Source organism: Colobus angolensis, unplaced genomic scaffold, assembly GCF_000951035.1.
Source record: "Colobus angolensis palliatus isolate OR3802 unplaced genomic scaffold, Cang.pa_1.0 Scaffold273, whole genome shotgun sequence".
NCBI classification, from domain to species: domain Eukaryota; kingdom Metazoa; phylum Chordata; class Mammalia; order Primates; family Cercopithecidae; genus Colobus; species Colobus angolensis.
The window spans coordinates 943618-956271 of NW_012115966.1; the positions used below are offsets into that span (position 1 = coordinate 943618).

Genomic DNA, 12654 nt, shown 5'->3' on the forward strand with positions numbered 1-12654 from the left:
GAGATTAAATAAGACAATGTATATGAATGTGTGAAAGTTGTCAGAATCAAAATGGAATCACTAACAAGAAACCCCTGATAAACAGAGCCAGGGAAGGCCCTGAAGAGAGGATTCTCATGCTTGTATGCCTGGTAACAAAAGCTATCACAAAAGATCACAAAAGCCACAACCTCCTACAAAGGCCATTACAACCTTACTCAAAAAAGACTTCTGCAAAGTCATCCGCCCAGCAACTGCCTGTCCAACCTTGGACTGGCATCACCCTTGTTATTGATCTTTATAGCCAAGGATAACTATTTCAAAACAATTATGTAATCCTCTTCATTTTTTCCATTAAAAACCTTTGTCTTCCTCTACCTCCCTGAATACATGCATTACTAAGGCAGGCATATTCCTATCAATGCTCTATTCCCAAATAAACATTTTTTTCTTTTATAGAGACTCTCTTTGTTTGTTATTTAGGTTGACAATGGATCTGCTTTGTAAATGTTGATTTTTCATCTTTAAGTACCAGAGTAAACGCAATGTTCTTGAACGACATGCTGACCAAACTTACAGATATTAAACTGAGGTGTGGAGAGAGGTGGCATCCATAGCAGTCAAGTAAATCAGAAAGTGCTGCCTTTGCTGGATTACCCCAGTTTCTGCTGCCTCCTTGGGAGCTGGAATAACGCACAGGTGAAGGGTTGGAGAGGGTCAGTTTCCTATGAGATTTCCAAAGGGAATTCCTTCACTAATGAAACAGACATTCACTGAATACCTTCTATGAGGCAGATGCTTTTCTAGGCACCATGAAGGGTAAAGACAAGATACTGAAGTTTTAAAAAGGCCTTGATTCTGACCAGGCATGGTGGCTCATGCCTGCAATCCCAGCACTTTGGGAGGCCGAGGCAGGCGGATCACCTGAGGTCGGGAGTTCGAGACCAGCCTGACCAACATGGAGAAACCCCGTCTCTACTAAAAATGCAAAAAAGTTAGGGTGTGGTGGCGCATGCCTGTAATTCCAGCTACTCGAGAGGCTGAGGCAGGAGAATCCCTTGAACCTGGGAGGTGGAGGTTGCGGTGAGCTGAGATTATGCCACTGCACTCTAGCCTGGGCAACAAGAGTGAAACTCCATCTCAAAAAAAAAAGAGGCCGGGCATGGTGGCTCATGGTGGCTCATGGTAATCCCAGCACTTTGGGAGGCCGAGGTGGGTAGATCATGAGGTTAGGAGTTCAAGACCAGCCTGGCCAAGATGGTGAAACCCCCGCCTCTATTTTAAAAAATACAAAAATTAGCCAGGCCTCGTGGCACACGCTTGTAGTCCCAGCTACTTGGGAGGCTGAGGCAGGAGAATCGCTTGAACCCGGGAGGTGGAGGTTGTGGTGAGCTGAGATCGTGCCATTGCACTCCAGCCTGGGTGACAAGAGCGAAACTCCACCTAAAAAAAAAAAAAGAAAAGAAAGAAAAAAGAAAAAGGCCTTGATTCTGAGGTTTGGTGCTTCACTATTCATCCTCCTTCCTCTCCCTCTCTCTTTATCCCGCCCAGGAGAGCTCTGTCCCTAAAAGGAATGGGGAAAGACAGATGCCTACCCTATTCAAGTCCTCTCCTAGAATTTGGTACCTATCAGCCAGCCTTGGTGGCTCATATCTGTAATCCCAGAAGTTTGGGAGGCTGAAGCAGGAGGATTGCTTGAAGCCAGGAGTTTGAGACCAGCCTGGGCAACAGACTGAGACCCCATCTCCACAAAAAAAAAAAAAAAAATTTAAAAAAGAACATGTTTCCTGGAAACAGTAGTGCAGGCCCCAAGCTCCAGGCAGGGTCATGCATGGAAGCTGCTATTGGTAATGATCATTGATCTGAAAAGTTTCTCTTACCCAAAATTCAAGTTGGGTTTTTTTCATTATCTCTAGCTTATTAACTATATAGAGCACAAACTCCTTGAGTGAGGAAGCCCTGTCTGAATTATTATTGCTATCAGCATAGAATTTGGCAAAGTAGGGGTAAGGGATCCATAAAGAAATGTAACTGCGGATCTACAGTGAGGCCACAACATGAAGCTGGCACATGTGCAGACTCCGAGATCCTTTACGATGACCCTGATCTCTAGGAGCACAAAATACAATGATCAACACTCCCAAATTCCATATTAGACTAGGCTCATGCAGGAGAGAGGTAGAATCCACCTCTCCCCTTTGCCAGGGAGTGGAATGCTGCCCAATAAAGTTGCTCGGAGACATTATGGAAGAGGCTGTGGTGTCAATCCCTCCACAGGGATCCTTGCTTTGCATGAGAGAGAACTTAGGTAGGACATTCACACTCAGAGGTGTCCTACTCTAAGTCTAAGCTTCTAGAGACAAAGCTTCAAATCACGCACCAGGAAAATGCCCCTGCGGGTCTCAAACGCTGGAAGCAATAGTTCTCCCTCATGCAAAGCAAGAATCCCTCTGGATGCTTTCATGCTGCTCACCCGCTTTTGAATAGCTTTGCTATATGCAGGCCACTTTCAAGACCGTTACAGAGAGCAGAGCATTTTCTCTCCAGCCTCCTTTACAACTAAAGCCAGGTATGTGATCCAGGCTCCATTACTACTGGGAAGGGCAGCAGCAGAGGTATCTGACTTCAGGGGAAGCAGTGATTGCAGGGTTACGTTCCTCCTGCAGAGGGGCCTTGGTACTGCTGGCAATTATGTGTGTGTAGTCACACCAGGAACAGAGCGGCAGGGGCATTTTCCTCATGTATGATTTGAAGCTTTGTCACTAGAAACTTAGACTGACCTCTACAGTCCTCCCAATTCCACAAGCTACCCAACGTCTTTTAATTAACTTCCTTTCCTAATCTTTAAACCAGAGTCAGCTTCTGTTGCTTGCACCTGAGAATGCTGAATGCGTTCTAATCCAAATTTGCCTCAGCTGTCATTTCTTGAGATCCGAATTACAACAGCTTTCATTTGTTCAGTGCTTACAATGGTGCCGGGAACTGTGCTAGGAGCTTTATATTGCATTGTCTCATGAAATTCTCATAACGATGCTGCAAGGTAAGTACAGTTTATGGCGAATTTATCTTCCCATTTATAGTGGGGAAAAACTGAGGTATCAAGGCATCAGAGGATTTGTCCAGGGGCTTACAAGAGGGTACTAAAGTGTTGGGATGGTAGACAAGTTCTTGGATTCCAAGGGAGATTGTGGGAGTCCAGAAGAAATCTTTGTGCTCTGCTCTCCATGCTGGGGCAGGCAGAACTCTAAGCAGGTCATTTTGTCTCCATGACATTCTCTTCTCTGAGGTAAGAATCAGTAACACCCTTCTAATCTGGAGATGGTGAAATAAAGACAAAAATATTTTACTGTCCAAGAAGGATTTTTCCAGGACAACAGCAGAGATAGCTGACAATGGTACATATTGTTACCCCACAAAGAGGGTCTCTGAAACCCACTGGGGAACACAGGGTGGAAATGGATGCAGAGCAAAAGAAGCTGCAAGCCTGAGTTTGACTAAAAGCCTCAGTGCACAGTCCTGCATCACAAATACGTTTTAATACAGGTAATTTCTTTTCCATTCATTTGTAAGCACTTATTTCATTTACCCAATTCCAAGGCCAATAAATCTTGGCATTAAGGCTAATTTGATGTATATGCTGACAGTCTAATTAAGGATAGGGTATTTTATCAGCTCCTCTAAATTTTCACTTCTCTGGTCTATGATTTTTTATACTGGGTTGATCTTGTTTTTATTCATAAGGGCTTCATTCCCATTTGTCATGGCTGCATTAACTGGGCATCTAATGAAGACTTGGATATGAAAGTCTGCATCTCATTTATCTTCTGTAGCAGAATTAATAAAGCAGCAGGAAAATAGTTTCCTGTACTGGAACTTCTTTAGCCCATCCTGAGTCATCTAAAATGTATTTTGCTTGTGTTTTCCAGAATTCGGGCTCAGCTCTAAACTTTAGGAGACAGTGTCCAGCTTCAACTTCTATCCACTGACAGGCCTTACATACCCTACTTCCTGCCCCACCTATGACTCCGACATCGAGTAATCAAGTGAAAATGAGGTCGTTAGGGTGGGCCTCGTCTGCTTGGAAAGGCTTGAACTGGAATGGCTGGGAGCTGATTTTCCCACTCATCCCCTCTACCCACATTTATTGAGCTTCTTCTGTAGGTCAAGCTCAGAGATATAAAACAGACTCAAGAAGATCACGGTCAAATAAGTCATGACACCACTGTTGGCCAATGTCCAGTGAAAGAAATATATCTTGGCCAAAGTTCAAGGTTGGGAGCAAGCTGGAAAGATCATTTGCTGTATCCTTTTGCCTTGGGGAGGGTGACCCTCCCAACCAGTGCTTCTATTATTGAAGGGCTGCCAAAAGTCTGTGATACTTTTGACTTTTAGACTTTATGGGTATATGAGCACACACATCCACAAAGGTTTCCTAGGGCTGCCATAACAAACTGGGTGTCCTAACCAACATGAATTTATTGTCTCACAGTGCTGGAGGGTAGCAGTCCAAAATCAAGGTGTCAGCGAGGTTGCTTCCTTCTGAGGGCTGTTAGGGAAGGATCTGTTCCAGGCCTTGGCTATAGATGACTATTTGTTCTTTATGTCTCCTCACACCGTCTTCCCTTTACATACATCTGTGTCCACATTTCCCCTTTTCATGAGGATACCAGCCATACTGGACTAAGGCCCACCCTAACTACCTCATTTTCACCTGATTACTCTGCACAAGTCCTATCTCCAAATACGGTCACATTCGGAGGTACTGGGGCTTAGAACTTTGACACATGAATTTTGGGGAGACATAATTCAACCCATAAAAATGAGTCTCTCTGAAGCTGGTTTAACTAGAGACAGCCTCTTGTAGTACAGTATAGCTGGAACACCAGAAAGGAATTTAAGAATCAGAAGTTAAAGGTCCAAAATAGCTCCTTCCCCTCTCTGAGCCTCAGATTTCTTCTCTGTAGAATAAGAGATCTGGACTGGGCCTGCTAAATCCCCTCACAGTTCTCGGGTTGTGTGGTTGATGAAGTGATAGAAATTGAAGCAGTGTCGTTGGGAGGCTAATGGTCAGGCTCCACCACTTACAAGCACGGTGATCTTCAGCAAATATTTATCTTCTGAGCCTCAGGGTTTTGTTTTGTTTTTTAGCTGTAAAAGGGGGATAGCGATGTTAGCTACTTCAAAAATGATGTGAGGACCAAGAGGCCCTCTGAATTGCCTGGCACGCCATTGTCACCCCATGTACATGAACTGCTGATGATATTACTACCAATCGCTATTAGGAGTCAGGCTTTGAATCGACACCTCAGCTCCCAGATGGTGTCCACTATTAGAAGGCAGGGCTGTGTCCCCAACCTGTTCTGCAGCAGGGTCCTGTGCTGCAGCATGAATGCAGTAAGATGCTTTTGCCAGCAAGACTCTCATGATCCTTGTGACGGGCCTGTCCTCATTTCCACCTTATGCAAATTATACCTTATTCCATTCTAGCCCTGCTCCTTCACATTCATATTAGGGTTAGGACTAGAATTTCAAATGACTTTTTTTCTTGCTGTATTTTATCATTTTTATGCTATAGAAAAATCTAATAAAAAGAATAAAATATACTGGTCTAATTTAACATAGCTTTATAAAGCAGGTCTATAAATCTAGCCCCACAATTGCAGCAGGATAATTTAGGAATCGGAGAGACTGAGGGGTTGAGGAGGATATATATTATTTATTATTTAGGCGCACCAAGCCAGTCAGATTAACATCCAATGGACTGAGCCCCGAACAAAGAGTCAGGTTACCTTTTAAGCATGTCATGGGGCAGGGGGAGATCTGTGCAGGGGAAAGCATATTACAGAAGCAAGAAACAGTTATTCATTTGAGACATGCATTACATTATTTCTTACTTTTCAAGGAAAAACATGTTTTATGACTGGGGTTTATCTGTCTAGTGACCTTGCAGCTGCACAGCTAGGGAAACAGGGTCTTCACAAGGCCTGGGAAAGGGAGAGATAAGGCTCACTAGTCACAGACAGAAAAACAGGCAGGTAATTTTTAAAGGATTCCACCTCTTTCTCTTTCTCAGGGGGATTTTTTTTTTTTTTTTTTTTTACATACAACTGAGCTTTTGCTTACACATTTTTAATTTCTTTTAAGTCCTGTTTCACAATCCCCCTCTCCTATAGCTAGACCACTTGAGGTCTGTGCCAGTCATTTGGCTCTTACCTTCACTGAACTATTAGTTATTCTCTCAGATGGGTCCTCACCTAGATTATAAGCAACTTGAGGAAACACACAGGTCTTCTTACTCAGATTTAACAAAACGTATTTATTGACTTCCACAATGCACCAGCCCCTCTTACATAAAGTATCTCATATAATCCTCCCCGCAACCTGATGAGGCAGGTAATGGTACCCCCACATCACAAATGAGCCCTGTGAGGTTCAAAGTTCCCATGGATAGTCAGGGGCCAAGCCAGCATCCCAATTTACATCTGACTTCAAGGCCACCTAGCATCATGCTATCCTTACCCATGCTCTGCCAGCTCCACAGACCCGTGGATTCCTTTCCCTCACCCCAGAACCTTCCGAGTAGGGTTTTCTGTGGCCTTGGTGCCCCCTGGTGGCACAAGAGGACTCATTCCACTGAAAGCCCGTGACCCTGAGCATTATGAGAGTGATTCACAGCCCAGTGTGGACAGCCCTGGGGTAGCAGAGCCCTCTGTACCCAGAGGAAAGCTAGCCTTTCTACCAGAGCTGTGCTTCTTAAACAGACCCTCAGGAGGATTCGGAGGATTCTGCTTCTGATGGGTCAAGAAGAGGAGTTAGGGTCCCCTGAGCCAGCAGCAGTGAGATGGCAGGCAAGGTCTGTGTTTCCCTCTCTACTTATCCCCCACTTCCCATCAGGACATGTGGGTTTGGGTATTCTCTGCTAGACCCTCCCGGCATTTTAATTTTCCAAGAGCTCACTTATGAAAGAGGGGAGAAGAGGAGAAGGTGGTTAAAGTTCAGGACCTAAATTTCTTTACCTTAGAGTAAAGGTAACCATAGAGCTCCTTTCCCAAAAGACATCAAGACTCTTCGATCAATCTTTATTGAATTTTTATCATGCTGTATTGCACTAGCAATGCAGAGACGAAGACACTCTTCCTGTCTATGAAAAGTAAACATAAGGGCTGGGTGCTGTAGCTCATGTCTGTAATCCCAGCATTTTGTGAGGCCAAGGAGAGCAGACTGCTTAAGCCCAGGAGTTCAAGACCAGCCCGGCAACGTGGCAAAACCCCATCTCTACAAAAAATACAAAAAAAAAAAATAGCCAAGCATGGTGGTGTACACCTGTAGTCCCAGCTACTCAGGAGGCTGAATCACGAGCTCAGGAGGCAGAGGTTGCAGTGAGCCAAGATTATGCCACTGCACTACAGCCTCAGTGATAGAGTAAGACCCTGCCTCAAAAAGAAAAAAAAAAGAATTAAAAAGAGAAAAGAATGAACTTTTTCAAAAGTAAACGTAAAAAAGTTACAATACAATGAAACAAATGCTCTAATATGGATGTCATGGAACTTTTTCTGTCATCCCAGAAATGGTTGCTGGCCCTCAAAACTAAGAACAAAGAATTGCTAAATACCCCACAAGCTAAAGAAAGCAGAAAACAATTAAGGGTCAGATACTTTCTCCAACCATCACTCCAGCCCGTAGCACTTGCCCAATTTATATATGCTATTCCTCTCCCACTGCCTCCCTGCACAGGGGCAAGAGAGCTGCAGGGGCAAGAGAGCAGCAGGGCAGAGAAAGAGTAGGTGGTAAGGAGTAGCCTGCTCTCTTACCTCCCATGTGGCAAGGACACATGAGCCAGCTATCATCCTCTTCCTACTTGATTTCCCTTAAAAGGCCTTCCTTATACCTTAAAAAGTAATCACCAGCCTTTCTGAGAATCCTTTTTTTTTTTTTTTTTTTTTGAGACGGGTCTCATTCTGTTACCCAGCTCACTGCAACCTCTGCCTCCTGGTTCAAGCGATTCTTCTGCCTCGGCCTCCTGAGTAGCTGGGATTATAGGCATCTGCCACCACGCCCAGCTAATTTTTGTACTTTTAGTAGAGATGGGGTTTCACCGTGTTGGCCAGGCTGGTCTCAAACTCCTGACCTCAAGTGATCCGCCCACCTCGGCCTCCCAAAATGCTGGGATTATAGGCGTTGTGTGCAGTTGTGCAATCTCAACTCACTGCAGCCTCAACCTCCCGGGCTCGAGTGATCATCCCACCTCACACAAAGTACTTGAGACCACAGGTGCGCATCACCCTGCCCAGCTAATTTTTGTGTTTTTGTAGAGACAGGGTCTCCCCACATTGGCTAGGCTGGTCTCAAACTCCTGGCTTCAAGTATCCACCCACCTAGGCCTCCCAAAGTGCTGGGATTACAGGCATAAAACCACCATACCTAGCCTGAAAACCACCATACCTGGCCCAGAGAATCCTTTAATCACTGGTTTAACTTTGAGATAATTTGAGATACCCTGGGGCTACACTGGCCAATACTGTGGCCACTAGCCACGGGTGGCTACTAAGCACTTGAAATATGGCTGGTCTGAATTGAAATGTGCTGCTAACTGAAAAATATACCCTGGATTTTGAAGACAGTACAGGAGAAAAAATGTAAAATATTAGTATTTTATCAATCACAAATTGAAATAACATTTTGAATATATTGTTTGAATAAATAAAATGTTATTAAAATTAATTTCATCTGTTTTACTTTGTTTTGAGACAGAGTCTCACACTGTTGCACAGCCTGGAGTGCTGTGGCTCAATCTCGGCTCACTGCAACCTCCATCTCCTGGGTTCAAGCAATCCTCCTGCCTCAGCCTCCTGAGTAGCTGGGACTACAGGTACGCACCACCACGCCCAGTTAATTTTTGTATTTTTAGTAGAGATGGGGTTTCGACATGTTGGCCAGGCTGGTCTCAAACTCCTGACCTCAAGTGATCCACACATCTCAGCCTCCTAAAGTGCTAGGATTACAGGCGTGAGCCACTGCGCCCTGCCCTGTTTTACTTTTTTTAATGTGGCTACCAGACTATATTGCCCAGGCTGGACTTGAACTCCTGGGCTCAAGGGATCCTCCTGCCTCAGCCTCCTGAGTAGCTGGGATTACAGGCACGTGCCACTGCACCAGGCAGTACTTATATTTTCTAATGCTAAGTTTTAAGCTGCTTTTTCTAAAACTAATATGGCCCATACTGTGTTACCCCTAACAACATGAATAATTTCTCTACAGCAGGAGTCCAAAACCCCTGAATTACAACATTCTAACTGGAATTTTGGCTGGGCGCAATGGCTCACGCCTATAATCCCAGCATTTTGGGAGGCCGAGGTGGGTGGATCACTTGAGGTCAGGAGTTTGAGACCAGCCTGGCCAACACAGTGAAACCCCATCTCTACTAAAAGTACAAAAATTAGCTGGGCGTGGTGGCAGATGCCTATAATCCCAGCTACTCAGGAGGCCGAGGCAGAAGAATCGCTTGAACCAGGAGGCAGAGGTTGCAGTGAGCTGAGATGGCGCCACTGCACTCCAGCCCGGGCGACAGAGAACAGACTGGAATTTTAAGGAAGCTGCAAGTTTCACTATGACAGCTGAGGAATAAAAAGGGACTCTGAATGCCAGTGCCGGGTATTGGACCCTGGTTCAATACCAGAGTCTGGTATCTTCCGATCTGGGAGCTGGGAACCAGACCGGAAGGTAGGCTGTGAGTAAAAAGCTGGAGGTGAGAGAGTCGGAAGAAACTTAGCACAAGGAATGATCCATGGAGGGGGTGAAGCTTACCAATTTGAATGTAAATTAGCACCACTTTTTCGGGAGGCAATTTGTAAGTATGTATCAAAAGTCTTAAAAAATGACCATGTCCTTTAACCCAGTCATTCAATTTCTAGTAACTTATAAGGAAATTTAAAACTGCACAAATATTTAGCTATGAGGATATTCAACCAGCACTGTAATAGCTAAAACAAAAAACAAACAAAAGCAAAAAAAAAAAAAAAAAGTCCAAGTATAGTGGCTGGCCTGCAATCTCAGCACTTTGGGAGGCCAAGGAGGGAGGGTCACTTGAGACTGGATTACACACTGAGACCCGATCTCTACAAATTGTTTTTTTAATTAGCTAAGTGTGGTGGTGCGTCCCTGTAGTCCTAGCTTCTTGGGAGGCTGAGGTGGGAAGATCACTTGAACCTAGGAGGCTGAGGCTGGACTAAGCCATGATAGTGCCACTGCACTCCAACCTTAATCCACAATTAAGATACAGCTATACAATGGAATATTTTTCAACAATTACAAAGGATGCAAGTGAAAACTTGACATGGAAAGACATTTATTCTAAACTCTGTAAAGAAGGCCAGCTACAGAATTGTACCTCCAGTACGTATGTCAATTTTGCTTACAAAAGAAAAACAGAAACAAAACATGCTGGGCGTGGTGACTCAGCCTGCAATCACATTTTGGGAGGCTAGAGTGGGAGGACTATTGAGGCAAGGAGTTTAAGACCAGCCGGGACAACACAGCGAGACCCCCATCTCTACAAAAAATGTAAAAATTAGCCAGGCATGATGGCTCGAGGCTGTGGTCCTAGCCAGTTGAAAGGCTGAGAGGGGAGGATAGCTTGAACCCAGGACGTCAAGGTTGTAATGAGCTATAATTGTTCTGCACTACAGCCTGGGTGACAGCACAAGGCCCCGTGCACCCAAAAAAAACTTTTTAAAGGCAAACGAAAAAACATTAAAAGTACACATTTGCAAAGACAACTATCTGAAAGGATATTCTCCAAGGGGTTAAAAGTCATCTGTGGACAGTGGGGCCATAGGTGTTTTCCTTTCTTTATTTTTACTAGCTTTATAATTAATTTTTTAAAGTTATTTTTAAATAGTCCTACCCAGTCTTCCTTACAAGTTAGGACCCAAATGCCACTCTCTTCCCCTAAAGTGTCCTGAGTTCCCTCACCATAATAAGCACCAATGTCTTCGTTAAAAGCCCGACACTTTGCCGACACTCAGCTCGGGAGTTGAACCTTGCTCCATCTGGTCCTTTAGTCCCTGTGTGCGTCTTTCCCCCTAGGAGCCTACTGAGCCCCTCCCAGAGGTCCTGTGTCTTCCCCGTACTTGCCCCACAGGCTAGATCAGACCCTGTCTGACCCCTGGGTTATTCTAAAACTAAGATCTGTCCCCTAGGTCTCGGAGTAGGTTGAAGTAGGGTCCAAAGGTTAAAAAACACTGACACAAAATGCCAGGCCACGAACTGAGACACTGAGGCCCGGCTGCAGACCTCTCTCCCTGGAGGGGCATAATCCCTCCGGACCAGTTCCGCCATGGAGCCCAGAGCGGGTCACCGCGCCAGCAGCCCAAGCCTTCGCCGGGCTCTGTGCGGCGGAAGCGCAGCGATGTTTTCCAGTAAAGAACGCGGACGTTGCACCGTGATCAATTTTGTCCCTTTGGAGGCGCCGTTAAGGTCCACGCCCCGCTCGCGTCAAGTGACTGAGAACTGTGCTGGAGAAGGACGTGCCGTGCCGCTGGGTTCTGGGTCAGGGTGGTCGGTGGGTGGGATGGAGGCGACCTTGGAGCAGCACTTGGAAGACACGTGAGTAGTGCGCGCTTCGGCCTGTCCTGAGGTCGCGGCGGAGGAACTTGAGCGGGACGAAAGGCGCGAGCTGCGAGTGCCGGCCAGGGCGTCTCGGAGACGTCTCGCGACCCCTGGGACACGGGATGAGGGGACTAAGCCCTACCCAAGGGTCGCAGGGCGGGGCAGGTGACCCGGAATTAAAATCCTGCCGAGCAGCGCACATTCCCTCTTGAACGAGTCTCCTGGGCCCAGGCCACATCCCAAAGCTGCCAACCTCGTTGTTGAAATCGTCCTTACGGTTAGGGTTGTTCCGCACGAGTTTTAGGAAGCGGGTTGACTTTTAGGAAGATTGTGCTGGTTGTGCAGAGTCGAGCCCTGCGGTGTAAACAAACACGTTTCTCCTTGTGTGTAACCTATCAGTTACTTGGTGCTTAAGTAGATAAAAATCATCCTTTAAATTTTTCGAACGAGCAGTATCTATGTAAAATTCAAAACTGGAAAAGTATAAAGGGTACAGAGAGACACCTGCCTACCACCGATGTCCCTCAGCTTCCACTTACCCTCCAGGAGGTAACTTAAGAGTTTTTCAACAGCTGTTTTTTTTTGTTTTTTTTTTTTTTTTTTTGAGACGGAGTTTCGCTCTTGTTTCTCAGGCTGGAGCGCAATGGCGTGATCTCGGCTCACCGCAACCTCCGCCTCCAGGGGTTCAAGCGATTATCCTGCCTCAGCCTCCGGAGTAGCTGAGATTACGGTCATGCGCCACCACGCCCGGCTAATTTTGTATTTTTAGTAGAGACGGGGGTTTCTCCATGTTGGTCAGGCTGGTCTTGAACTCTGACCTCAGGTGATCCATCCACCTCGGCCTCACAAAGTGCTGGGATTACAGGCGTGAGCCAGGGTGCCCGGCCCTAGAACTTAATTTTTTTCTCAGGGTGTGACAATGAAAAAAGATTGAGAAACATTGATTTTTATAAAGCACTTAAAGAATGCCTGGTGGCTGGGCGCGGTGGCTCAAGCCTGTAATCCCAGCACTTTGGGAGGCCGAGACGGGCGGATCACTTGAGGTCAGGAGTTTGAGACCAGCCTGGC

General features: G+C 45.8%; 1 protein-coding gene and 1 long non-coding RNA gene across 2 annotated transcripts in view; one reads left to right on the forward strand and one right to left on the reverse strand.

Moving 5' to 3' along the window:
• Positions 1 to 3024: 3024 nt before the first annotated feature.
• Positions 3025 to 11358, reverse strand: LOC105516045. The gene is made up of 3 exons (XR_001002430.1): positions 11225 to 11358; positions 6996 to 7116; positions 3025 to 3291 (listed from the first exon to the last, which is right to left on the reverse strand). It is a non-coding gene; the product is annotated as an uncharacterized LOC105516045 (long non-coding RNA).
• LAMTOR5 (late endosomal/lysosomal adaptor, MAPK and MTOR activator 5) overlaps positions 10631 to 12654 on the forward strand; it is an 8416-nt gene continuing 6392 nt past the window's right edge. Inside the window, exon 1 of the mRNA XM_011948060.1 lies at positions 10631 to 11583. Coding sequence (XP_011803450.1) covers positions 11315 to 11583 — 269 coding nt within the window. The 5' untranslated portion in view covers positions 10631 to 11314. The remainder of the gene's footprint in view (positions 11584 to 12654) is intronic.